At 36.2% G+C, this 27,211-nt stretch overlaps 1 protein-coding gene across 2 annotated transcripts in view; it reads left to right on the forward strand.

Annotated features, from left to right (window-relative positions):
- GPC5 (glypican 5) overlaps positions 1–27,211 on the forward strand; it is a 682,725-nt gene that overhangs the window by 313,451 nt on the left and 342,063 nt on the right. For both annotated transcript variants that reach the window (XM_049647136.1, XM_049647137.1), the window contains exon 5: positions 21,055–21,180. In XM_049647136.1, coding sequence (XP_049503093.1) covers positions 21,055–21,180 — 126 coding nt within the window. The remainder of the gene's footprint in view (positions 1–21,054; positions 21,181–27,211) is intronic.

A 27,211-nucleotide genomic window follows, 5' to 3' on the forward strand; every position in this document is an offset into this window, starting at 1 on the left:
GTCCTAACAAATACTAGCTTCTTGGTGGGTGTTTTTGAAATGAATTGAAACTGAGAATTCTATATTCATTTATTAATCCAAATAGTTATTTCTTTTTTTTTTTAATGTTTATTTATTTTTGAGGGAGAGAGAGACAGAGGGAGACACAGAATCTGAAGCAGGCTCCAGGCTCTGAGCTGTCAGCACAGAGTCTGACAAGGGGCTTGAACCCACAGACCATGAGATCATGACCTGAGCTGAAGTCGGATGCTCAAGCCACCCAGGTGCCCCCTCAAATAGTTATTTCTAATAATATCTTATGGCAGCCTCAGTATTTTACATCGCTTTACTCTTTAGAATGTAAACTCTGTTTCTTTCCTTTTGGGATAGTGCTCTTAATTGCCTCATTCTCTTCTCAGATGGACTATAATTTGGAATAAAGATCTGGGCTATTGCTCGCTATTTGCTGCAGCTCAAAAGAAGTAGCACTTTGTTTGCATGTAAACTAGCTGTTCTTTTTCCTTCTAAACATCTATAGTGATCAGCAGTCTTTTCTTGTATTTGAGAAATTAATGTGCTTTAGCTAGTGTATATAGCATGTAGTGGCTAGGTATAGTGTAGAGTGATTCTTCTAATAAAACCTAGCTAAGGAAGATCTTAAGGTTTTAAAGGTCATGTCCGTTTCACCATCAAAACAATTCAGTTGTTGGAAAGACAAAACAAAACCCAATACAAGTGAAATATCTCAGGAGTAATGAGGGGGTCATGTGAATAGAAAGTTCTGTAAGTATCTATCCAGGCCATTGAATAGACTTCTTGTCACCAACCTTGCAGACTCTTGTATTTCTGTATCCCTAAACAACCAGCCACCTTTAGCTATTACCCATGAACCAGAGTAGGTCCATCGTAGACAAGTATCATGCCACACAAAGTAAACAACCAGAGGTATTGTACATGAGCTCACTTAAGCAATTCATTTTTCAAAAAAAATGTTCCTTTATTTTTTAAAGAGAGGGGCAGAGGAGGGGCAGAGGAGGGGCAGAGAGAGAGAGGGAGAGAGAATCCCAAGCAGCTCCACGCTGTGAGGACAGACTCCCAACACGGGGCTCTATCTCACGAACCATGAGATCATAACTTCCCAGGGTTTCTGTAGAGCATCTTCATTTGCTACTTGTACTCTAAGGACACCTTTGAATGGATGAGCTGGGTCATCTGGACTGAACATCAGAACAGTTTGCAAAATTCCAAGCTACAGACTTTTCTTTCTCATACAAAAGCTCCTTGGGGCTACTCTATATTTGGGTTAGAGCAACACTCAAGTGTATATTATGTTTTGTCTAATATTCAAAGGGACCCAAAAAGCATCGTGCCTCTTCCTGAGTGCTAGGTTATCATAAGGCAGAAATTTGCCTTTTATGTTAGAATAACCCATTAAGATCCAGACAACTAGACATTTAGAACCCCTGCTGAATTGTCAAGCACTTGAAATGTCAGTATTTTTCCCCACCAGAGGCATGAACATGTCTACTAAGGCAACTAGGATGATGTGATCAATATTTTATTATCAGCATGGCGTCCTGTAGGATACCCAAATGATCAGGGCTCCTGTCTGTCATGGAGTGGGAGAATTGCCCTGAGGTCTAACAGTGAAGATATTCTTACCAGCTGAAAGTGAAATATTTCTAATTGTCCTTACTAATTGATAAAGGACAATCAATTGTTAGCTAGATAGCAGGTAGCAGTACATGTTTGGATTTGCTCTGGCAGATACCACATACAAAGCTGGATGTAATTGGAGTCACCCTCTGACTCAGGTTATGATAATCCAAGCATTCTCCAAGCCCATCTCAGTGTGCATAGAATAGCCAAACAAGTGACGTGAATATCGAATAGACTGATTTGGACAAAGATGTGTTTAAAATGCTATATATGGGTACTTTTCTGAACTCCATTCTAATGGTTGACCAGTTGACAGGATTCGATTTTCTATGTGAATGATCACATGGTACACCGGTACAGCCATTCTAGCAAGAAGCTTGCTGTACCTTATAAAACTCGTATACTCTATGTACTTGTCTACCTTACCTTAGCCTGTATCCCAAGAAACTCTTGCTTATATTCACAAGGAGAATTCTTGCATATCTGTGGTAGCTGAGAGTTAGAGGCAAGTTATATGTCCATAACAAGAAAAATAAAATATATTAGTTTGGAATATTATGAGTCAGAAGGATAGAATGCATTTTCATGCATCAAAAAATATCATTGTGATTAAAGAGAAAAATATATTAAATAGAATGAGAATAACAGTGCAATACCATTTTTATAAATTAGTAGCAAATATATAAAAAATTAGTATATATTTTTCAAGGAGAGGATATGGCAAAGTACTTATATTAAATATATTAGAATGGATATTTATAGAAAAACAGGAAAGAGGCTGAAGGATGAAAAAATAAATAAATATTCTATTTCAAGTATAAGTTATGACAGTATGCCAGGGACGGAGGAGTATTCTTTAACTCTCTGTATCTGAGAAAATATGTGTGTGTTTGTGTGTATATACATATAAATAAATATACATATATATACGTTATTTTAAAGTTTAGGTGAAAAGTGTTTTTTTTAATTATATTTTCCTAATAAAAACATAGTTAATACTCTTTCAGTCAAAATTTTCGTGAGAACTAATGATACTCAATTTTTAAATAACTTTTTTTTGCTATTTCATATGCTAAGCATAGATGATTTTTCATTATGGTGTATTGTAGATATAGTGATTATCCAGATAGAGATAAAATATAATTTGCTGAAAAGACTTACTGACTTGGGACTTTCTGCTATAACTTAGTTATTAATTAGAACAAAATGAAAGTTTATTGTAAAAAAAAAAGTAGATAAGGGAAAAATGAGTTCTCAGTCAGCCCATCCAGATCATTAACAAACACTGTTTTGTGCGATTCATAAAAAAGTAAAGTTAAAAAAATATTTTCTGAGTTAGTTTTTATAAGTTACCATTGTATCCATGACAGTATTTTTTAGGTTTTCTTAGTTACCTTGGGTAATTCCCATGAGAATATCTATAACAGTAACTACTATCTATAAATTTAAAGCAATTTAAAACTAAAACAAACAAAAAAACACACACAAGAGTTTCTGTAAGTTAATATAATTGCTCTGGTAGCTGAAAAATAGAAAATTGTAAAATGCATCTGTTGTTTTGTCAATGTAAATGAAGATAAACACTATTCTATGGTTAACAATTTAAAATACATTTTTACATATAAAGAAGTCATAGTCTTTAAATTATATTGTTATAGTTTACTTTAGACTTAGTATCTTTAGTGGTACATCTTGTAAAATATTGTTGTCCAAAGCTTGCTATTTATTTATTTATTTATTTTAGTATTCTCTATACCCAGTGTGGGACTCGATTTGAACTCACAACACCGAGATCAAGTCTCATGCTTTTCCAACTGAGCCAGCCAGGTGCCCCAAAATTTGTTGTTTAAAATTATGTTAGATTTATGGCATCCTAACAAAAATATTTCCAGGCTTTAAAACAGTTTAATTTACATAGTTTTCCATTATCCAATCAATTCTTTTCAGGTTGTGTTAATATAACTATTGTTGACTTATATATAATTTGACCAGTTAGCTTTTTTTTTAACTACACAACAGTATTTATTAAGTGATCGTTAATTACTTTTTTGTTTTTCAGTTGGGATGTGTAGTCAATTTTTTGCAGGGGTATATAGTATCCTGAAGTGGTTTAAGGCTGCCATCTTGTTCTTTGTTTTCTCTTTACCCCATGTTCTTTATTCTTTATTCCTCCTCTCTTGCCTTCTTTTGACTTTAACAGGTTTTTAATATTTTTTGAGATCTTCATGGCTTTTTTTACTTGCATTTTTTATTATTCTTCTAATGGTTACCATAGAGATAACAATATGCATTTTTAATTTTTACTATCTGCCTTAAAGTAGAACTTTTACTACTTCATTGAATGATATAAGAACTTTAAAATAGTTTCACTCCATTACCCTCTTCCTATCTTCCATTACCCTATTCCTAACAAATAACTTCTAACAATGTTTTAACATCTTCCAAGATATTATTGTTATCATTTTTAAATAGTCAATATTGTAATAACTCATATTTTATTCTTTGTGGTGCTTTTTTTTTTATTCCATGTGTCCATCTAGAATCATTTTGCCTTAGCCTTTTGTATATTTTTCATTGCTTATTACTGGTGATGAATTCTCTCAACTTTTGTTTGAAAACATCTTCATTTTGGTTTTTTTTTGTTTTTCGTTTTTAATTTTTTTAATCTTTATTTATTCTTGAGAGAGAGACAGCATGTGAGCAGGGGAAGAGCAGAGAGAGGGAGACAGAACCCGAAGCAGGCTCCAGACTCTGAGTGGTCAGCACAGAGCCTGATGTGGGGCTCAAACTCACAAACTATGAGATCAAGACCTGAGCCAAAGTCGGACACACAACCAACTGAGCCACCCAGGCGCCCTATGAACACATCTTCATTTTTGAAGAATATTTTACTAGGTCTAGAATTATAGGTTGTTGCCAGCTACCATTTTTAAAAATATAAATGTCCATAATTGAGTTCATGACATGACACTGTAAGTCGTATGGGAGGCTTAATGGAAACATTTCATAGGAGAGGTAATTACGGTAGTGGATGCTGCTGATGCCCTACTCACATCCCTTTACCTGGCCATTTTATCTGCTTTCTGGCTGCTCTCTCCTGGTTGCTGATAATGCACAGCTGCCTTATTCTCTGGGGAATTGCACTTAACAAATTGGAGCCATCTATATTCATTATCTCTTGCTACTTAACAAGTCACTCCAAAACAAAGTGGCTTAAAGCAACAACAACTATTTATTAACCAATTTTCTGTAGGTCAGGAATTTGGGAGCAGCTCAGCTATGGGGTTTTGGCTCAGGGTTTCTTTTGGCAATGGTCTCTTAGGGTGATTGCTACCAAGGCCAGGTGAGCCTGCAATCCTATGAAGCCTTGAGTGGAACTGGCTATTATCTTCCAAGATGGCGACTCACAGGGCTGTTGGCAGGAGGCCTCACTTTCTCGTCACAATGACTTCGTGAGTTTTCTCACTCTGTAGCTGGCTTTCCTCAGGGGCAAATAATCCAAGAGAGAGAAAGGCAGAAGCTGCAGTGTTTTTATGATCTAGCCTTGGAAGTCCCACACTGTCATTTCTGTAGTATCCTACAGGTTACACAGGTCGGTTCTAGTCTGTGTGGAGGAGGACTACACACCATCTCATCCATCTGAAAGAGGGGGCTAACTTCCCACCTGCCTCACCCCCTTGGCGGAGGCTCGTAAGCAGGGCCTGACACAGGGGGATAAAAGGCTTGCCCTTACTCAACGTGACGTGGCCAGATAAGTGATGCAATCCATACTTCCACACTCCCTGTACAATCTGGTTGAAGCTGGGACTGCATCCTGACTTACCTTCTTCCTGCCCACTCTATCCTATTACTCTCACTACCTTTCTCTTAAGAGTGCTACCTTGATGAATCCTCTGCATCCAAATTCCTGCCTCTGGTATTGCTTCTAAGGAATCTGACCTGAAAAATTACCTAAAACAGATGCAGAATAGGTGTAAACTTAGGCAAAATTATAGTATCTTATCCTAAATACAGGTATTTCTCTCTGAATTCCCAAATCTGTAACCCTTTTGTCTGTTTTCTTTCTCCCCCTTCCTCCTCTGTATTCATTTTAAAAGAGAACCCTTCCATTTAATACCCTTTTCCTTGCTCGATTTCTAACATTTGATGAAGGACATCCATGTCTGTCCTTGGCTCTACCAGCTGTGCTAAGCTTGAAGTATAGAGTATGTCAGTCTTTTGGCTTGGAAGGAAGGAAGCTAAACCATAGCTTTGGATTCCTTTGATTATATTTGGGTGATGTGATTGTACTTGTTCAACCTGCCCTGTTTTGTTTTGTTTTGTTTTGTTTTGTTTTCTGTTTATGTAGAATGCTAATAATGAGCTCATTGGAGACTTGGAGTTATTGATACACACCAGTTACAAAGGTCTCTGAAAGTTGAGAAAGTCAAGGAAGAGCTACCATTCCTTTAAATGTCTAGAAAAACATTACTATTTAGTCTTGTGGGGCAGAAACCAAATCAGCACAGCTGTAAAGGACACTGCACTTATGTAACTGTCTAAACCAGCCCAGGCAGAGTGATTTCCCTGTGGCAGTTCCTGCTCTCTGCTTGATTTCTTGAAGTTAGCTGGTAAGAATAAGCTATTAGCAAGCTTAAATCGGTGATAATTAGCGGTACATTATTATTTCAAAGTGGTGTGGCTGTGCCAATTAAGCGGGTAATTAGGAAAACCCCAGGACAATAAATTAAGAGAGAGTCTCAACACCAGTGCCCCATCTGTTCTACAGCAAGCATTCCAATTAGCCAAACCTCTCATTTAAGAATGCGCCAATTAAGGGGATTGGCTATATGCATGGCTGTGCATTGGGGTAATAACGACTGTCCTAGATGCTTAGTAAAAATAAAATATTTTTGATGTAAGAGGAGATTTTGATGTGAAGGTGGGGAAAGGAGAATTTTTGGAAATACTGGATGTTTAATGTTTAAGACAAATACAATTTGAATTGTTTTATGAGCTTTTGTTTTTCTCAATTTTCTCTTCAGAACTTAATGGAATCTTGTTTTATCGGGCAGCTCCATTTTATTCTAATGTGTTTATGAAATCTTGACTTGCATAGGAATTTTACCACTTGAACATTAACAATTTTTTGTTTTTTGTTTTTAAATGGAGAATAGGAACTCAAAAGGATGCTTGAAATTGCTTAGTTGAAAGAGGGGAATGAGTCAGGGCACATTCTGTTTCAGGATGTGTCTATCCATGAAAGCCAATTAATTGTTACCCTGTACATTGCAAAAGAACACAGTGAAGTGACTGAAATAGTTAATTATGCATAGGAAAAACTTTTAAACATAATCTGAATGGAGAACACTTAATATTACTTAGGATTAATGCCAAGATAGGATCAGTACATATCACATAGGATCAGTTAGCTTAAAACACATGAATTTATAGCTACATGGTCAAACCTTACTTAGCACAATATTTTATTAGTGAAACCAAAATTAATTAATGTTTAAAATTCTTGATGTGTGTGTCTGGGTGTATGTGTTTATATGGTTAAATCAGTATTGACATACTGGGCTTGATGATGAATTGTATATATATAAACTCGGTGGATGAAAATATCCATAGGTCAGGAAAAAGTCAACTCTGAGAAAAAGTTAATATTGTTTATAGGACCGGGGAAAGCAATTTCCAACCTATTTCCTAAAAGGAAGTTAGTGCTTCTTTGAGGTGCCATTATTATTTATTACCTGTAAGTTTAATTTACTAAAATAAAAGTCATGTTCCCTTCAATGAGAGCATTTCTGGCTAATTTAAAACAGTGCTTAGTGAGTGGCGGGTGTGAAGGTACCCAGGGCAGGCCAGGCCAAGGCAGGGCTTTGGGGAGGGAGCAAGAGGCCAGGCCAGAGCAGTACTGAGGAAATGTGAGCTCCGAGGCAGGCAGGCCAGCATCAAGACCTACATGAATAATGAAAAGCAGGACCCTAGGGGGTCAAAAACCAGGCACACAGGAAGAAGGAATGCCAGAAGGCAGAACAAACATGTGGCAAAAGTTTAGGCTAGTGGTGCTTAACCTTTGCGGGTCACGTATCCCACTGAGAATCTGATAAAAACTTCCCAGAAAAGGAAAGTTCATAAACAAATACATGCAAAATTTTGTGTATTGAAAAGCCATTTTCTCCAGTTAAGACTAATATTAAAAATAAAGCCTTTAAAAATGAGGTTTGCTCTTACCTTTTTAGATGTTCATGGAAAAATTAGTGACCATTTCCTGATGTATCTGAAACCAAATTCAAACAACTAAACTAACATTAAGCAGTATTTGTACTGAAAGGTATGGACTAGAAGTTGAAATGGTGGTTTGTCTTAGATGTGGCTATGCGGGCATGGTATCCAACAGATACTCTTTTTGTTTTGATGGCAGAATTTATTGAAAATTCTAGAAAGCAGATTTGTATAGTTATCACTGACTGCAATTAGAATTCTTATAACTTGCTTGCTTAGATGAAGGTAGGTTTATATCAGGGAGAGTGAGATTTATTCTAAACTCTTCAAAGTTACATCAATGGTCCATAATGCTTTGATCCTCAAGTTAATTTGTGACATCTGTCATATTGAGGCTCTCAACTTTAAGTTAATGTGAGTAGAAATAAATCTCCTCAAATTTCTCATTACACAAAGAATAAAAAAAAAATACACGTTTTTTTCCTTAGCCATAGGAAGAAGGATCTTTAAATCGGACAGTTTTCAAACTGATTCTCCAAAAATCTTCTATTTCCCAGTAGCAGCTTTGTTAAATGAGCTAGGAGCTTCTCAGTAGTGTTTATAATTGAGACTGTAGGGTTATCCCATTTATATGGCTCAAAATATCCCTCAACCAAGAAAATCAAACTGTGAATGAAATTCTCCCTGTCTAATATACCTGAGAATGTTTTCTGTCTTTTCTTTCCCCTTACAAAAAGTGAAACTTCTATCCTCTGGAAGGCCAGTAAACATATGCAGAGTTGAAAAGAATTGCAAATTCAGCTTCCACTTTTTTCCATTCAATTTTTGAAGAGGTGAAGAAGATTGAAAGTCATGTCATACTGAAATTGATCATTTTTATAGGAGTGTATAAAAACTATCTCAGAATTTTTAGCAGAATCTATGGGGTCTAAATCAGGATGATGAGTGAGGCTCATTTCTTTTATTAAACTAGCAAAATTAATTGTATGTAGAAGCATCATGGGTGCTCAGTATATAGCAAGAGTACTAAGCACTTTCTTCCACTTGGTTTTGTGTAGATAGCAAAAACATTTCCATCAGTTTAAACCTTTCAGTGGCATTGGAAGTGTCTTAATTAGATGCATATAGCTAATAGGGGAAAATGAGGAACAGGATATTTACATTTTTATCTCTTTGCATATTTAAGGAAATGACAAAGCTGCCAATTCCTCCACAATTATCCTCAAAATAGGAGAAATGTGTTTCTAGGGTAGATTATATCCTTTGATGGGCATACTGTTTTTTTGTACTTTTTTGTTTTTGTTTTCCATCTTCACTATAAGACACACCATTTCCAGGGCCCATCATGGTCTCTAGAATCATATGTGGAACCTCTTCCTTGGAAGTACAACTGAAGAAAGTTCAGGGGTAGTTTCAGGATGATTCTTTTTATTTAGGCCCATATTTTAGAGTTAAAGACTTTCACATCAAGGTTTCTTCTCAAAAATATGCTTCATTCTGTTTAATGACTTTGAAGATCTAAGGTGCTCCTTTTGCTGGGTCGGTTTCAGCCTCCTTCAGCAAGAATCTTGTTAGACATGGGCACTGCGACTTTGGGGTCCCACAAATTGAGTAAACTCCAAGGATTTCTAATCTTCATTGTATTTGGTTTATCTACATTGTCCAATGTAAGCTAAGCTTTATATAAACAAACCAATGTATGAATAATCATGATGGAAGGATGTATTATTATAATTCTCATCACATGGATAATATTTTAGATGTTATACTTAAGCAAAGGTAATTATACATTACTCAGCTCTGATCAGTAATATTCTGTGCCACCCAAAATAATACCTGGGTTACATGTAACCTTCAAGAGCCATTTTTTCCTAAAATGAGAATTACTAGAATAATAAGAATAAAATCAAAGATGAAAATATCTCATTTTCTCTGAACCCTTTTAATTATAGATTTTCTGAACCTAAAGCACATACTTATACCAGAGTTCAGGAACACAAGTACTCGCAGTAAGAGTTATACAGTAACCGAAGATGCCAGCAAGAACAGTTTATACCAGAAATATATTGTCCATTGGGTAAGTTGGTGGGTGGCAATGACAAAGAATAGATGACAGAAATCACAAATGAAAAAAAAAGAAAAAAGGAATGAGGAAGAAATCCATTTATTGGCAGACTATTAAAGGGAAAGTTTTTTTTTTAAATTAGTTTTCTGCTAATGCTGAGAGAGGAAAATATTATACAAAATATGTTCATATCCTCTCAGTCATGGAATTTATAGTTAAAATGTCAGTAACCACAGAAAATACTTTACTGCAAAAGACAGTAATATTCAAGGTTTGACCTAAAATGCTGAATCTCAAAATATAGTTACTCAAATAATGAATCTTAGTATTAATGAAGTTTGCTAGAATCATTAGATTTGCAAATATTTGACTGAATATTCTTGTTGATCTTGACCCAGTCATGTCCTAGACATTTTTTTCCTGTTGAAAAACTAATAACATGCTTTCTGAAACCAGCATAACTGAATAAATAATTGCATATTTAATTAAAATGAACAAAAACTATGAGGCAGGAAAAGTTATGTCTCTTCTCTTTTGGGCTGGATGGTCAATTTCCTCAATACTGTCAGATTTGTTTAAATATTGGACATGTGGTCCTGTGTTTACTTTCATAAATGAGTTAAGATCTTTGTTTAAAGTGCTTTTTAATGGAGAACAGCCAGTGCTTTCTGAGGTACATTTTTACAACATGGGAAGATGAGATGAGAGTTAGTTTTGAAAACTGAGTTTTGACATCAGGTTTAAATCACTCTTTTTAAAGGAGGATGCTTTCAGAAAGGGTGCTTTTTACTGGGACATTAAATGGCAATGTGTTGGGTTTGGAGAGTTACTGAGAAGTGAGGAATAGAGGTGTCTGTCCTAATTGTATAGATGGCTATGAATGTTCAGCTCAGCACTAGTATAAAATCACCACCATGGAGTGTGAAACATACAGCACAGGTCAAAAAAGAATCCTCTGCAGAGGATATCTGAGGATATTAGCATGTCTCCAAGGTCCTTTACTGTTTCTCCTTCCCATTCCTCTCCCCTCACTGACCCCGTGCTCTGCAGCCTGCTGCCCATCTTAACCCCTTCAGCTTTATTGAGAAAGCATAGTAAATCTTCTAAGGAAGGGAAATCGTGTCGCGTGAACAAGACTTCCTATGAGGAGGAAGGAACCTGGAATCATTTAGTCAGAAAAAAACAAAAAAATTCTTCTCTTTTGAGAATGGTGGGGATTGTTTGGTCCCAGCTTCCATAACGACCAGTAGGTTCAAGTGGGGTTCAGAGAATCCACTTTATGAGTTACTCTTTTAGGAAAAATACTTCTTATCTTTTTAATCAAATATGAGTGCAATGTGGTTGTAACACATTTACATTTATGATGATTAGTGCCTCATACTGCATAGCTTTTTAAGGTCTTTTGATCCTCTCCACAATCTCTACATGTATTGCAAAGTCTAAGGAAAGGGACCAGGTAACTAGATTTCAATTCTCCCTCTAGCTAATTTGACTGTATACATTTAATGACTTTCAAGCATTTGCACAAGAACTGTTACTGCCATAGAATAGAAATTTAAATATTTTTTTTTTGAAGATTTTAAAAATATTTTGTCAAATGGAATGACTTTGTTGAGAATAAGATAAATTTATTAAATATAGATTCAGAATATGTAAGAAAAAATAGTTCTTATCTGGAAACATGTAATTATATACTTCCTCTGCTGAGCTGGAGACTGACATTTTAAATGTCTACTGTTTGACAACTGTGGTCAGACATCTCTACAGGGTTGAGCCTGCTCATTAGTGCCACATTAACCTTAACTTTGCCTCAGGCCATTAACCAGCAAACTGCACATTTGACCTTTGTTCTACAGATATTTTCAAACAGTATGGGAGGCACTGCTTTTAATTTGGGTTCTGTATTATTTGTGGACTGACTTTAGGGGTAAAAAAAATCAATACATGTCATTAAATAAAGAAGCGTGTAGTCTGAAACATTCCACAGAGAGAAGTTCCATTTGAAAACAAGATTCTTCTCCAATACCTTTCCAGATAATTAGTTTTGGTCAAAATTAGAAATAGTCCCTTTTATATTGTGTTCAATGGCAAAAAAGGAGAGGAAGTACAATATGTGACAGTTTATAAATGTTCTATAATTGCAACAAATTCTTGCTATATGAAGCCATAAGATTGAGAGGTAATGAAATACAAAATTAAATGTAAAATCAGAGCCATATGCTTAAGTGAAAAAGGCTCCTGAGAGGAAATCAGCAAAGTCTGAAACACATGGTTGCCACTCTTTAAGCCATACATATGAGGACGATATCAGCCTTATTATTAAAATGTAAATTAGTTTAGTGGAATATTTTCGTAGATTGTGGTAGAGTTGCTACATTCAGATTATGGAATATTATACAGCTATCGAAAAATAAGCAAGATCTAGACTTATTAATCTCATATGGGTTCATTATATGTTGTCAAGTGAGAAAAGCCTATTGCATGCACACGTATATAGCTTGGTCCCAGTTTTGTAAAACCAGACCATCACTATGTCTCTCTTTCTCTCTGTCTGTCTGTTTTGGGTTGCTAGATATCATGCACATAGAGGAGCTGAAGAAAGCATACCAGGCTGCGAACACTGGCTACCTTAGGAGGGAGGGATAGACACACTATGGAGAGACATACTAACTTGTTCTTCGTGTGCCTTTTGATCACTGTACCATTTATGCAAAGATATGTTACTTTTATCGTTAAAAATGACTCAAGTCAACACTGATGACACAGCCAATCAGAAGTGTTGCTCAATTTTATAGTAGGAACTGGGCATTCCTATGTCACCCAAAGTATAAATGACACTTCAGGGTGAGTTGCATTTCCTTTCATAGTTTTTTTCTTTACCACGTGACACATCAGGAGACCTTTCTGGCACTGCTGGCCTCAAGGGCATGGGAAGCAATGAAGCAATAACTATGCTGGTCCATGTTTCTCCCTTGCCTTTAGTAAGCTTAGGGCAAACAAGGCTGCAAGCTATGAATGATCAATTGTGCTGCGGCCCTTTCCGTCTTTTCTGTGCTAGCACAGTAGACAGAGCCGCTCATTAGCCAGGAAGCAGAATTTGCCCCGCTCACTGCGTTCTGCATCAGACCTTTCACACTGGTAGAAATATACAGATAAATCCTGCTTAAACAAATTGCCTTCTAAGTGCAGATTTTGGGTGAAATAAGTGTTGTATCTGTGTCTTCTAGTCCAACAATCGGACTAATTGTGTTCTGTTAACAGCATGAGAATTTCTGTAAAATTTTTGAAACAGGTGGAAATATTCTTCTGTATAAAGGTTCATTCAAGTCTGATTTATCAGATATTCAGTATCAGCCCAACATTGCTAAGCAATGGCATTTTAATTAATTAATTAATTAATGAAACCAAGATAGTGAGGCCTGCTATAATCAAATTCCTGAGTAAGTTAGTTAGTCATTTTCACTTGTTTTTTTTTCTTCTCTGGTTTTCACTTTCCTTAGTTTCCAAATGAAAGAATAGGTCTAAATCACAGGTGCTCAACTCCAGCCATACATTTGGATCCTATAGGAACATTTCGGAAACACTCATGTGCCCAGGTCCAACTCCAGACCAACACATCTGAGTGAGGGAGAAATGTAGGTGTGCAGTTTACACATTTTCTTGGCGATGACAGTGTACAATTAGGACAAAGAGCCATGGGAACAGATGATCTATGGCTCTTTCTGGTTTTGTAACACGGTATATCTGTGAGGTGATAATTATGATAGCTATCTTACAGAGCTATATGACTAAATATTATTGTGTCCCTACATATTAATTTCAGCAGCACATATATATATACAATCTGTCTTGAGCCTGTGTAGTCTGGCACAGTTTGCAGTCTTCCTCTGTAGATTTCTTCCATTTTCTTTTTTTTTTTCTAAGTTTATTTTTTATTTTGAGAGGGAGAGAGAATACAAGTGGGGGAGGAACAGAGAGAGAGGGAGAGAGAGAATCCCAAGCAGGCTCTGCCCTGTCAGTGCAGAGCCCGATGCGGGGCTTGAACTCATGAACCATGAGATCATGACCTGAGCCAGAATCAAGAGTTGGACGTGTAACTGACTGAGCCACTCAGGCGCCCCAGATTTCTTCCATTTTCTAATGCAACACACGAGGAAGGCCTCTCTGATATTTCTCCACAGTCTAGGAATGGGCCCCCTAATTTAGTTTCCAGGTCAACTGTATCCTTTAAAGACTTTCAATTATTGTTATCATTTTAAAAATGTATTTTTTTTAGAAATTTCTAATTCTGGAAGCTCTTAAAAACTGCATCTGGGACCAAACCAGCAAGAATTTGCTGAGGGCCTGTTAGATACCAAATTGTGATCCAAAATGTAGGGATGTGAAGAAGACATTACTCTTGCCTTTATCAAATGTCTCCTCTAATCAGGGAGGCAGATGTGCAAACAAAGGGGTTATAATATCAGATAGCCAGGCCTGAAAAACAGATGCCTGGTGCTGTGCAAGAAACAAGGATGAACAAATAAAACTGCACAGGCTGGTCAGGCAAGGAGGCGGAGGGGAGATGAGTTTTAAGCTGAATCTTGAAGGACAGGCAGAAGGTTGGGAGAATGATGGAGGAGAAGGCGATCTAGGGTAGAGGAAACTGCATGTGCTAACCTGGAATCTTATCCCGTAAATATTGAAATATCTTATGCCTTGTGAGTATATGTGTGTGGTGTTGGCTGGTATGTGTGAGTGGAGGGAAGGGGGGGCTGTCATGGGAAGTTAAGGGGTGGAGAGTGGGTAGATTATGTGCCATGGGAAGACATTTTATCTGAATAGTTAGGGTTTTAATATTTATTTATTTTTGACAGAATGAGAGAGCACAAGCAGGGGAGAGGCAGAGAGAGAGGGAGACACAGAATCGGAAGCAGGCTCCAGGCTCTGAGCTGTCAGCACAGAGCTCGACATCGGGCTCAAACCCAGGAGATGTGAGATCATGACCTCAACTGAAGGTGGAAGCTTAAATGACTGAGCCACCCAGGCGCCAATGAATCCTTAGGGTTTTAAAGCAGTAAAGTGTTGGACTGATTTCTAAAGCCAATTCTGGTTACAACATGGGACATGCATCGAAAGGAAGATGGGAGAGCAAAGCTAGATGGGGATATCATTTGTTAAATGGTCACAGGCCCAAATGAGAAATTATTAATTTGTGTATGGCCTTGACATACAGGCTTTGACTAAATATTCTGACAAGCAATGTTTTCCTATTTTTAAAAAAATATTTAAATATTTAAAAAATATTTTCTGTTACTCTTAAGACTAAGTAAGATGTCTTAAGACTAAGGCAAGCAACCGACATATATAACATAGCCCCTCCATGATAATTAGCTGGAACTTTTACCATCTCCCTGCATTTATTATGCTCCTGGTTCTAACTGGAAATACTCTCATAACTGTAGAAAAATAATTGTGTGGATATAGTCACCCTTCCAGCAAGTTAATTTTGAATCATCCAAAGAACAGAATATTTTATTTATTGAGACATTTCATATAAAACTTGAAAAGGAGGCATGATGGTGTAGAGTAGGCCAAGCATTGACCTGGGAACTGAAATATGGATTCTTGTAATAGGACCAACATTAATTGGCTCTGTGGCAGTAGATAAGTCTTTTTGTTTTCTTTTTTTTTAACCTCATTATAGCTACTGGTGCTTTATCGCCTGCACTTCCCAATTCAATTTTTTCTGTATCCGATGTAGCACCCCCCCTCGCCCCCCACCGGCCCTTCTTGCAATCACTTTTTTGCCACACCACTCTTACTCTCTGTGACCTAAGAATCTCCAAACACAGAATATAAAGTTCTGAAGTAGGAGCTCTCCTCACATTTCTATCCTTATAAACGAAAACTCATCTCAGCATTCAGTCTTTCTTCCGTTATTTCAGTCTCAGAGATTTGCTCCAAAGCGAATCACTCAATTTTTGATAATTTTTACTCTCTCTTCTTTTTAGAATGTGAGATCTAGCAATTTTTAATTTTCTTTTTCTATTTTTTATCAGTTAAGAAAGACTGAATTATGATATGGTAGCAAACAACCCCAACCTATCATTGGTTTAGGACAAAAAAAGTGCTTTTTTTCACAACCTATGCACATCTTATTTTTTTTATGCTTATTTTTGAGAGAGGGAGGGAGAGAGAGAGAAAGAGAAAGAGATGGAGGGAGCAGGGCAGTGGCAGAGAGAGAAAGAGAGAAAGAATCTCAAGCATGCTCCACACTGTCAGTGCAGAGCCTGATATGGGACTCAAACTCACAAACTGTGAGATCATAACCTGAGCTGAAATCAAAAGTCAGAGTCTTAACCCACTGAGCCACGCAGGTGACCCCACAACCTATGAATATCTTAGACCAGCAGAGACACTGCTCAAGTTTACCTGCTTTATGCCTCAGAATGACGAAGCAGCATCTCTGTGAAACATTGCCAGTCTTTGGGAAGAGGGAAACAGAAGCTGGCCAAACCACATTGGTTCTTAAAGCTTAAGCTTAGAAGGAACATACATCACTTCTGCCTACATTTACTAGAACCCAGAGCTAGTCACATACTAAAGTCACATACTAAAGCTTCAGAGTGACTTTAAGCCTGGAATGTTGAGAATTGGGATATTTGGGAACAAGCTAATGACTACAAACCCTTGTTATCTCCTTCCCTTTCATACACAAATATTTTCAACTCTCCTGCATATTCAAACAGACAAACATATGCTCAACCAGAACTCTCTTCATGTTCGTCTTTGGGACTTTTAGTTTCTCACTCTCTCTTTAATACTCCTCAACTGCAAATCTGAAGTCCATTACTCTGTTTCAGATGCTTTAATTATTGTATTAGCTTGCTAGGGCTGCCATAACAAAATGCCACAGACCAGGTGGCTTAAACAACGGACATCAGTTCTGGAAGCTAGAAGTCCAAGGGCAAGACATTGGCAGGTTTAGGTTCTCCTGAGGGTTTTCTCTCTTGCAGATGGCCACCTTCTCCCTGTGTCCTCACATGGCCTCTCCTCTGCTCATATGCGCCCCTAGCATCTCTTCTTGTTATTAGGACACTGGTCATATTGGATTAGAACCTATGTGTATGACCCATTTGAGCCTTTTTGCCTTTTAAAGGCCTTGTCTCAACATATGAATTTTTGAGTGACCACATAGAGAGGACATTTTCATTATTTTAAGTAACCTCTCATAATAGCATTTGACCCTGTGGAGAATCTCTCTAGGTTCAAATTTGCTTATTCTTTAATGTTCAAAGCTCTTATCATTGACACTTTTCTTCCTTTGCTCTTTCTACTTCTGAGTCCATTTGACTTTTTCTTACTATGTGCTATTCACCCGAGAGATTTCATCCACATTCATGACTTTGGTCACCACCTCTGTAGATAATGACTCTCATGTCACATGTCCAATCCCCTGGTTCCAAGGTTACATATCCAACAGCAAACATCCATGGTATTCATGGTTCTTGTACCAGTAGCCTTAGCATCATCTGAGTGCTTCTTTGAAATGTAGAATCTTGGGCTGTACCTCAGAACTACTTAACTGAACCTGCATTTTGGCAAGATCCCCAGATGATGTTACACATAGTAAGTCTGAAAGTAGCATTCTACCTGATTTCTCTCTCCATATGTTCCAAAGAAATTGCAAACCGAACATGTTGGGAATAGAATTAATTATTAATTAATTAGTTTTAACCTGTTCATTAATTTAATTACTCATCGTTGACCTTACTATATGCCTTCACAATTGTTTTAAGATCTATACTGGTAAACAAAACAAACCAAAAAAAAAAAAAATCCTTGCCTGCCTGAATCTTTTATTCTGGATGGGAGACAGATGAGAAACAATAAAGCATAGTAAATAAGTACATGACGTGCTAGAATAGAAAGTGATATGCACCATAGAGAGATAAAAATATTGAGCAGGAGAATAGCAATCCTAAGTATAGTGTGGGACATTGAAAAGAGTTGTATCACCCTTCCTTTACTTCTTATTGCAGTGAATAACACTGAGATAATAATCATCCCCTCAGTCACTTGGGGGGAGGTGTTGAAAAAGACAATTAGGAATTATAACTTTTACATTAACTGTCAATTCTAGATTTCTAATGTCTTTCAACTCTATCACTTGCCAGGATGCTCACTGACAGATGTTTTTTCCACACCCTCATATTTTCTCCCCCTGAGTCTTGCTTATAGCCCCCTGAGTGACCTCACTGACTTTCTACCTATTTCCATGATCCTATCATGATGCCATCACTTGCTTGCTGGAAAACTTTTAATGGCTCCCTCTGCCTTCTGAACAAAATGGAAACACTTTTTGATGATCAATAAGGCTGATTACAAACTGGCCTCTTCCTACCTTTTTACATAATTCCCATAAGCCCGTTTCCCACAAGCTAAACTGCATATGAGTGTCAGTATTCTCTTTCCTCTTTACCTTTCTTATTGTTTTTGTTGTTGTTGTTGTTGTTGTTGTTTGCTTCCTTTTTTTTTTTGCATGAAACACTGAGATGAAAGTATTATATTATTTGTACATTTTTCCTGATTCCTTCTCTGTCTTCACATGTGCACTATAAACACTGTGTTATTATTGTGCATTTTCACCAGAAAGTGCATTCTTAGCAGGTAGGGACTGTCTTGTTTAGCTATGGTGCCAACACAGAGCTTGGTACTCAATAGTGTTCAGTAGTTTGTGACAAATAACTGATAGCTGCTGGTTTATAGAATGAGTGGAAATCTATGATATGTTGCTTTCAGAGGGAACACATGCAAAGGCATGAAGGTGTGTTTGGGGAACAGCAGGTATCTCACTTTTGTGGAATCCTAAAGTATGGTTTGACTTGCTGCCGAAATAGAGGTGAGAGAGTGCCTTATGTGCCTTTCCAAGATGCTATAGAGAATAGAGAACCATTGATGGCTTTAAGCAAGTGAGTGACATAGTCTGGGGGTTATCAGATTTGAATTTGAAGAGGTAGCTCTTAGAGGATGAGACGTGATTGTTGAGGAGATTAGAGGTATGCCATTCTAGTGCAGTCATTCCAGAGAGATGATAGGGGCTTCAGCTAAGGCTGTGAGAGTAGCATTGGGAAAGAGGACTAGAAAAGAAAGATGAAAGCTTTTCCCAGGATGATCTATTGGTTGTGAAGGCACCATTCACTGAGATTAGGACTAGGTTTGGGGCTGATAAGAAATATCTATTCAGTTTTATACCGTCAGTTTGGAGATCTCAACATTCTAGCTGTTTTGACAGGCCTCTTCATTTCTAGAAGACTCTTTGATTCCAAACAGGTGGTTATTTATAATGAACAGAATTCAGGACAGGAGTCACACACCTTTCTATTTATTAAACCCCATCACTCTAGGAAAGAATCAGTTGGCTTCATCAATTATGTTTTAGTAGCAACATGAGACTTGGTATTTGTTCATGCATTCCAGTTAGTAGGAATATGGCCCTCATGGGGGAACTTATTTTCTAGGAGAGGAAACCAACTTAAAGCATCAGTAAGTATAAATAAGTGGTTACTGTGCTAGTTTGAAAATACGGCAACTTTTTTTTTCTTTGGATTGAGCATAAGTTGGAAGTGAGTCAGATTTATGCATCCTACAGTCATTTTGTTATCACTTTCCTGATGAAGCTTTGCTAAAAATTTCGTTAAATACTCACCAAACACTTGCTGTGGAAACTTCTGATCTCTGTGATAATCAGAATGTTACATATTTGAAAATGACATTTATCCTACCTATGGATGAGTAGTTACTTAAAACTCCAGCCACTTCCACAAATAGTTCTTTGAAAACAAGTAAGAAAGAGAATTATAAAATTAATACAGTTGAGCATCAAGGGCGCTTGGGTGGCTCAGTCAGTTAACCGTCCAACTCTTGATTTCGCCTCAGGTTATGATCTCACAGTTCCTGAGTTCTCTAGCCCTGTGTTGTGCAGAGCCTGTTTGGGATTCTTCCTCTACTTCTCTCTTTGCCCCTCCCCAGCTCACACGTTCACTCTCTCGTGCACATGCTCTCTCTCAAAATAAATACATAAGCATTAAAGAAATATAGCTGAGCATCAGTGCTGTCAAAATCAGATTTGATTTTTAAAAACCTGGTCATTTCAGCTGTAATTTAGAGCAACCCCTCCTCTTTGATCTCATTTTTAAAGAAATTATTTTACAAATATCAGTGGGGGGTGCAATTTCATAATCACTACGTTTTAATTATTCAACCTATAGATTTCTGTTTGCTTTTCTTCTGCCCCTGTCTTCTAGCCCAGGGGACATCTCCTCTTTATTAAGCTAGTGTCTTTTCATTTCGTTGTCACCAAAGCAATGGTTTATGTAAAAAAGTTCAGAAAGGTAGTTTTTAGGACTTAGTTTTTTGAAATGCTAAAACTGAGGTTCCTGGGACATCAAAGCTTTGATTTTAAAAGTTGGAAATTTTTAAGTTAAAAAGCAAGCTACTTTTTTGTTGAATTTTCCCTTCCCATAATTGATGGGGGAAAGAGATGTACTTCCTGTGAGAGAAAAAAAACTTAATGTATTAAATACTATATCTTCCAACAACTTTTATTTTCATGCTTTTGCAATATATTAAATATCTGTTTTTTCATCTTAGTAAAGATATATTATTTTATGTTTTTATACACCAGAGAAGACCCAGATAGGAAAATCACTCAAGTTTAATAAACTTTTAATTAATAAGCAATCAATTAACTTGTTAAGAGCCTCTGACATTTCTATATGGGTAAGGAAGTAGTTAGTGTCACTGTGGTTCAGATGCCACAGCGAGTAAGAGCTTTTAGGGATACTATATAAAGTGGGACGTGTGTGTGTGTGTGTGTGTGTGTGTGTGTACTCCTCACAACTCTTGGACTAGAGTTATATAACACTCATCCCCTGTGAAAACTTTGATTCAAAAGAGGAAATTTTAATACATCCTTTTTTAAAAAAGTATAGTATTTATCTTGATTGTTAGAAAAGTATTGCGAATATATAACAAATAAGCAGTGAAGATTTAAAAAAAGTTACATTCTAAATTTCACACACAACAAATTATGCCATTTATACTGGCATTTGTTATGGGTTTTTGGTTTTGATTGTTTTTGTTATTTTCCCATTCAGGGAATTTATCAACAGCCTTAGACTGTACAGGACGTTCTATGGAGGTCTGGCTGATGAGCTCTGCGTTAATGAATTAGCTGCTGCCGATGGACTACCATGCTGGGACGGGGAGCATATAGTAAAAAGGTATTTGATACGCAATGGTTGTGAAAGCATAATGGCCTCTTTCATCCTTGCTTTCTTTTCCCAGGTCTTGAATGGACTACTTCAGTTTTAACGTTGCCACAGAGGTTAGAGTATACGACAGTTTTATCTCTTTAGTTTGTTAGAAATAAATTTGATCCTTTTTGTTGCTTTTAGAAATGTGATAGCATTCTCTGGTGTTTGACCATTCTTTATTCCTTTCTGCTTTACTTGGGCTTACCAACAATTAAGTATTATTTACCTTCTATCCAATATGTCTTGTTTGTCAAGTATCCTATTTTTTTTCATTTAATTTTATTAGTTTTACAAAGTGAAGAAATTTAGTAAAATGTGAATGCCTACACAAAGATTCATTGAAACATGAATTTAATGTATTAAATACTATACCTCAGCAACGTTAATATGTCCATCCTTCAAGTGTCTCGTGTGTGTGTGTGTGTGTGTGTGTGTGTGTGTGTGTATGTAAGAATGGGGTACTTCCATATGTATCTGTTGGAGGCACTGTTTATTTGTGTGTTGTCAGGGTGGGGGAAACTCAGGGGGAAAATTTTTTTTGCCTTTTTTTTCACATTGTCTAGAATTTCTTTGACATTTTCTTTTCCTTTGCTTCCTATAAATGACTGTACTCTGAAGTAATCTCCCGGGCTTAAAAAAGAAAAAGAAAAATCTCCCTTCGTAGTATATAACAGTAGTCAGTATAACTGGCTGGGAATTGGTCCTTTGATTTTCCAGCGCTGGTGATTGTTTTAGAAACTAGGCTTGGGTTGCATTTGGAATTGAATGTTTTAGTGTATTTTATTTTCAACAATCTGCAAAAAGAAAGGGTGTTACGCTTTGTGATTTACAAACATGCCTACTCCACATGAAAATAGGTGGTTTAGTTACCACAAGAGTGATAAGTTCATTTAAAATATTATTAGTGGGGCACCTGGGTGGCTCAGCCAGTTAAGTGTCTGACTTTGGCTCAGGTCATGATCTCACGATTTGTGAGTTTGAGCCCTGTCGGTCTCTGTACTGACCCTGCGGAGACTGCTTGGGATTCTGTCTCTCCCCCTCTTTCTCTGCCCCTCCCCAACTTGCACTGTTTTTCCCTCTCAAAATAAATAAATAACCTTAAAAATTTTTTTAATTTAAAATATTATTAGCAAATTAAGCTTAACCATAACACGTACATACTGTAATTAAATAAATTTAAATAATGGAAACTGTTTACATATTTCTGTGTGATCATATTTATTATAACGCTTGTATTCCTTATACATTAAATGATTATTTTGTAGTTTATATCTGAATATCTCATAGAGATTCTTAGATTGCACAGAAAAAAATTTATTGAAGGGAGGAATGTAATTTAGTCAATTGTTTTTGGGGGTAAAATTAAATTTGAATAAAGTATTTGACATGGATAGTGTTCTTTTTTTAATTATGTTCTTTGGATGTTAGAATGTATTTTTTTAAATTTTATATTTTATTTTTTAAAATTTACATCCAAATTAGCATATAGTGAAACAATGATTTCAGCAGTAGATGTCTTAATTCCCCTTACCCATTTAGCCCATTACCCCCTCCCACAACCCCTCTAGCAACCCTCAGTTTGTTCTCCATGTTTATGAGTCTCTTCTGTTTTGTCTCCATCCCTGTTTTTATATTATCTTTATTTCCCTTCCCTTATGTTCATCTGTTTTGTCTATTAAAGTCCTCATATGAGGAAGTCATATGATTTTTGTATTTCTCTGACTAATTTCACTTAGCATAATACCCTCCAGTTCCATCCACGTAGTTGCAAATGACAAGATTTCATTCTTTTTGACTGCCGGGTAATACTCCATTGTGTATATATATGTGTGTGTATATATATATATGTGTGTGTGTGTATACATATGTGTGTATATATATATATATATATATATATATGTGTATATATATACACCACATCCTCTTTATCCATTCATCCATCGATGGACATTTGGGCTCTTTCCATACTTTGGCTATTGTTGATAGTGCTGCTATAAACATGGGGGGTGCATGTGTCCCTTTGAAACAGCGCACCTGTATCCCTTGGATAAATGCCTAGTAGTGCAATTGCTGGGTCGTAGGGTAGTTCTATTTTTAGTTTTTTGAGGAATCTCCGTACTTTTTTCCAGAGTGGCTGCACCAGCTTGCATTCCCACCAACAATGCAAAAGAGCTCCTCTTTCTCTGCATCCTCGCCAACATCTGTTTTTGCCTGAGTTGTAAATGTTAGCCATTCTGACAGGTGTAAGGTGGTATCTCATTGTGGTTTTGATTTGTATTTCCCTGATGATGAGTGACGTGGAACATTTTTTCTTGAGAATGTATTTTTTAAAATTTGTATTTCTTGCCTTTACTGAGAGCACTTACAGTATGTAGAACTTTGAGTTCTTACAGTCTTCATGCCAGTGAAAGTTCTATCACTTAGGTCTAGTAATTAAATTATACTTTGACTTGTGCTATCTCTTTTTACCTTGTGCAAACTGGAAGGGAGGTTTTTTGTGTGTATTAACAATTTTTCTACAAAGAGTAATGAGAATCCCATGGGGATTAATGAAAGATTTAGTATATTATGTAAGTGTATATAATATATTACATTACATTATATCATCTCATTCTAGAGCCACAAGAACCTTAGTTTCAGTTTGTTCCACTCTTCTCCACTATTTGGGCTGGGATTTGTATAATAAGAAATACTGTTGGGGAAATCAGTGATTTGGAAAAACTTTTTAGAGGGATAGTATTTTCAACTCAAAGAATGTATTTTCTTCTATAATCGTATATTTCTTAAGACTTCATTCATGGCTTAAGAATTTTAAAAAAAGCTCATATTTGGCAAGAATTCTCTATAGAAAGTGTCCACATTTCTGATAAAGGAAGTGATTCTCATTACTCTCATTTGTTTCCAGCTCATTCTCCCCTTCCCTGCATCACCCAGCCTCTTGTCTGTCAGCTACTTCCAAGTGCACTGTTCCGCTTCACTCTCCTGAGAACAGCTTGCACTTTGCTTTAATCTTTTCTCAAACACCCCTTCTACCTCATGACCGTAACTGCCATTTTCCTCTCCTTGAGAATATTTCCTCTGGTCCATCCCAATCTCATAGGTCCCCAACCTACTTCCACTCCTCTTGGCTCCCCTGGCATCAGGCAAGCCTCCCACAGTGGCTCTCTACCACCATCTCCAGGCTGCTTCCAAATATTCTTAAGCCCTGATTATTTTCTAGCAGACGAGGTTTTATAAGCATTATCTCATTTAATTCTCCTAAAACTTTACTCCTTAGTGCTCCAAAATAAGCTGACTGGGTGGCATCTCTTTTCTGTTTGATTTTGAGAAAACTCTCATGCGTACTTAAATTTTTTTTTTTAAAAATATATCATTTAAATTGTATTTTTATTTGTGGCTCAGCCAATTCTTGATATAAATATTCAACAGGATTATTTTGTCTTCAATACAAAGTCAATGCTAAAATCTAGTATCTTCATATCTAGTTGACTAATTATGATATCTTCACCATGGAATACTATGTGTTAGCCAAGAATTATGCATATTTATATCTGCTAATGTGGAACGATTTCAAAAAATTATTAAATTAAGGTAGTTAAAACTAGGATATTACATATTTTAGCAGCAGATATGAATAAATAAAAAATAGCAACATTGGTTCTGCATTGAATATTTCTGGACAGTTACATGAAATATACTTAAAAAGTACTCAGGAGCTTTTATTTTTTATTTGCCTTGTATTTATTTATGTTTAATGAGAAAAGAGGTTATAGTGATGTTAGAATTATAGGCTGTTATTGTTTTCTCTTTTTATAATTATTTTTTAAAGTGAAAGAGCTATTTTTACATTCAATTTCTAACTAATTTGGCTTTTCGTAGTAATTTTGTGATACAGTTTTGTCAAAGCATTAATGGATATAGCTAAATACTGAACTAGTGAATTTATCTAAAAAGTCTTCAGTATAAAGTTAAATCCTGATGAATGTTGCAATCTTGAATTATTAGGTACTTTCTCCTTAAGACAAAAGGAAGTATAATAGTGATCACCGTGTGAAAACACTAAGATCCTCAAATAAAATACTCATTTTGGAGATGTGCACTTGATGGAGATAAATAATGCCGTTGAATTTTGAAGAAATGAATTATCAAGTAAATGTATACTGCATTTAGGGATGATAGCGGTTTTTCCTTTTTTATGGTGGATTATAAAATTCATCAGATTCATTCTAGAGAAATTATGCCAAACACATCAATAGGATAAATTGGTGGCCAAGACTGAGTCTATCATTCATTATAAGAGCAAAGTGACTATTTTGGCAAGACTTCTTCTCCTGAAGGCATTTTTTAGGAGATGATTGATAAGATTATTTATGCGCACAGACGTGCTGCCTCAAAAAATAGGAGAGCCATACTGATTGTTTCAATATTATGACAGTCCTATAAAATGGAGCGAAATCAGGTTTGCACTCATCAAAAGAAGTGGAATCCTTTGTGACTCTAGATGGAAATATCTCAACTATCTGTAGGATACGAGGAATGTTTAATTTGTGAAGCAAAATCTTTTTTTAATTCAAATGATTTTAAGGACTGCATGGACACCATACACTACACTGCAATAGTGAGGTCAACAGCTCACAGAATTTCTGGTTTAAGATGAAAATATGTTGCTGAATTCCATTCAGTCTTTTTCTCTTGAAGTCCCTCTTATCTCCCCCTCCTGTCTCTTTATCATGAAACAAAATTGTTCTCTGAAAGGCGCGTCAGTCCTTCTGTTCTCAGAGCTCTGTTCTCAGTTCTGTGTGATTACAAATTGATTGTTTGATGGTTTGCACTACTCTTTCGGGGTATTGAAGTGCATGTGACAGCTACTTAATTACCAGGGCTCCCTTTTCCCTTCTGATTAATAGATGGATAATTCAGTTATTCTCCCTCAGTCTCTAGGAATTTATGACCTGTACAACAACTCTCAAACTAGCCAGGAGCTGTGAGGTATCCTAGTAAAATGAATAATGCACATGATTTCTACTTCATCTTGAATTATTGTTTCTTAATGCTTCTTTCCTAATTCAGTGTTTTCCTTTCAAACTCTCATTATAAGGTGGCCCTTCTGAACATAATATAATTGAATTTTTAAAAATCAGATAAAAATATAAAACCTTGGAAGTCTCTGAGACTTTATACTTATCCATTATCAGATTCCCAGACAATAACATATTTCCTTATATTTATTTATTATATTTATGTATATAGATGTATATATATATATATACACATATATATATCCAAATTTATCTGTGTATTTATTTTATGATACAAAGCTGCTAGCTGATCCCTGTATGCACCTCTTTGATTCATACATTTCTTTAAAAAAGTAAAAAATTTTTTAATTGCGTGTGAATATAATATTTTTTAACTTCAATTTTTTCCCTTACATTATCTATCTGAAAAGCTACCTTATCTTCGATCTTCCTTCTTCTTCCTGAGCTTGCTGCATTCAACTATATTTTATTTATTTATTTATTTATTTATTCATTCATTTATCTATTTATTTATTTAAACACCTGGCCTAATTCCCAAATGTTATGGACAACAAAGCAGTCAGGTCTCTGGATTGTTCTGATTTTCATTAATGTAACAACTAGTTGCTTTTCCTGGGTGGCTTATGCAAAGGCAGAATGTTCTTCCTGACTTAAACAATCTGTTTAGTAGTTCTTTTTTTCCCCTTGCAATTTCTGTCTATTCAGTAAGGTTTCTAGTATTGTTGAAGTATACCTTCATGATGATCATCATTGTTATCATACCTATGGCCCATCTAATTTGCTTCAGAGTTTGAAGTGGCATAAGAGATGTGATTAGAAGATGTCCCCACTCCTACCCCACCGTGGCAATCTGCTGTGGGCCCTGAATTTCCCACTGTTAATGGAATTATCTTCAACTAAATCATTTTCTCCATGCAACTGTACATACAGCTTTGCCAAACTCCCACTTTTATCTTGAG

Source organism: Panthera uncia, assembly GCF_023721935.1.
Source record: "Panthera uncia isolate 11264 chromosome A1 unlocalized genomic scaffold, Puncia_PCG_1.0 HiC_scaffold_16, whole genome shotgun sequence".
NCBI lineage: Eukaryota > Metazoa > Chordata > Mammalia > Carnivora > Felidae > Panthera > Panthera uncia.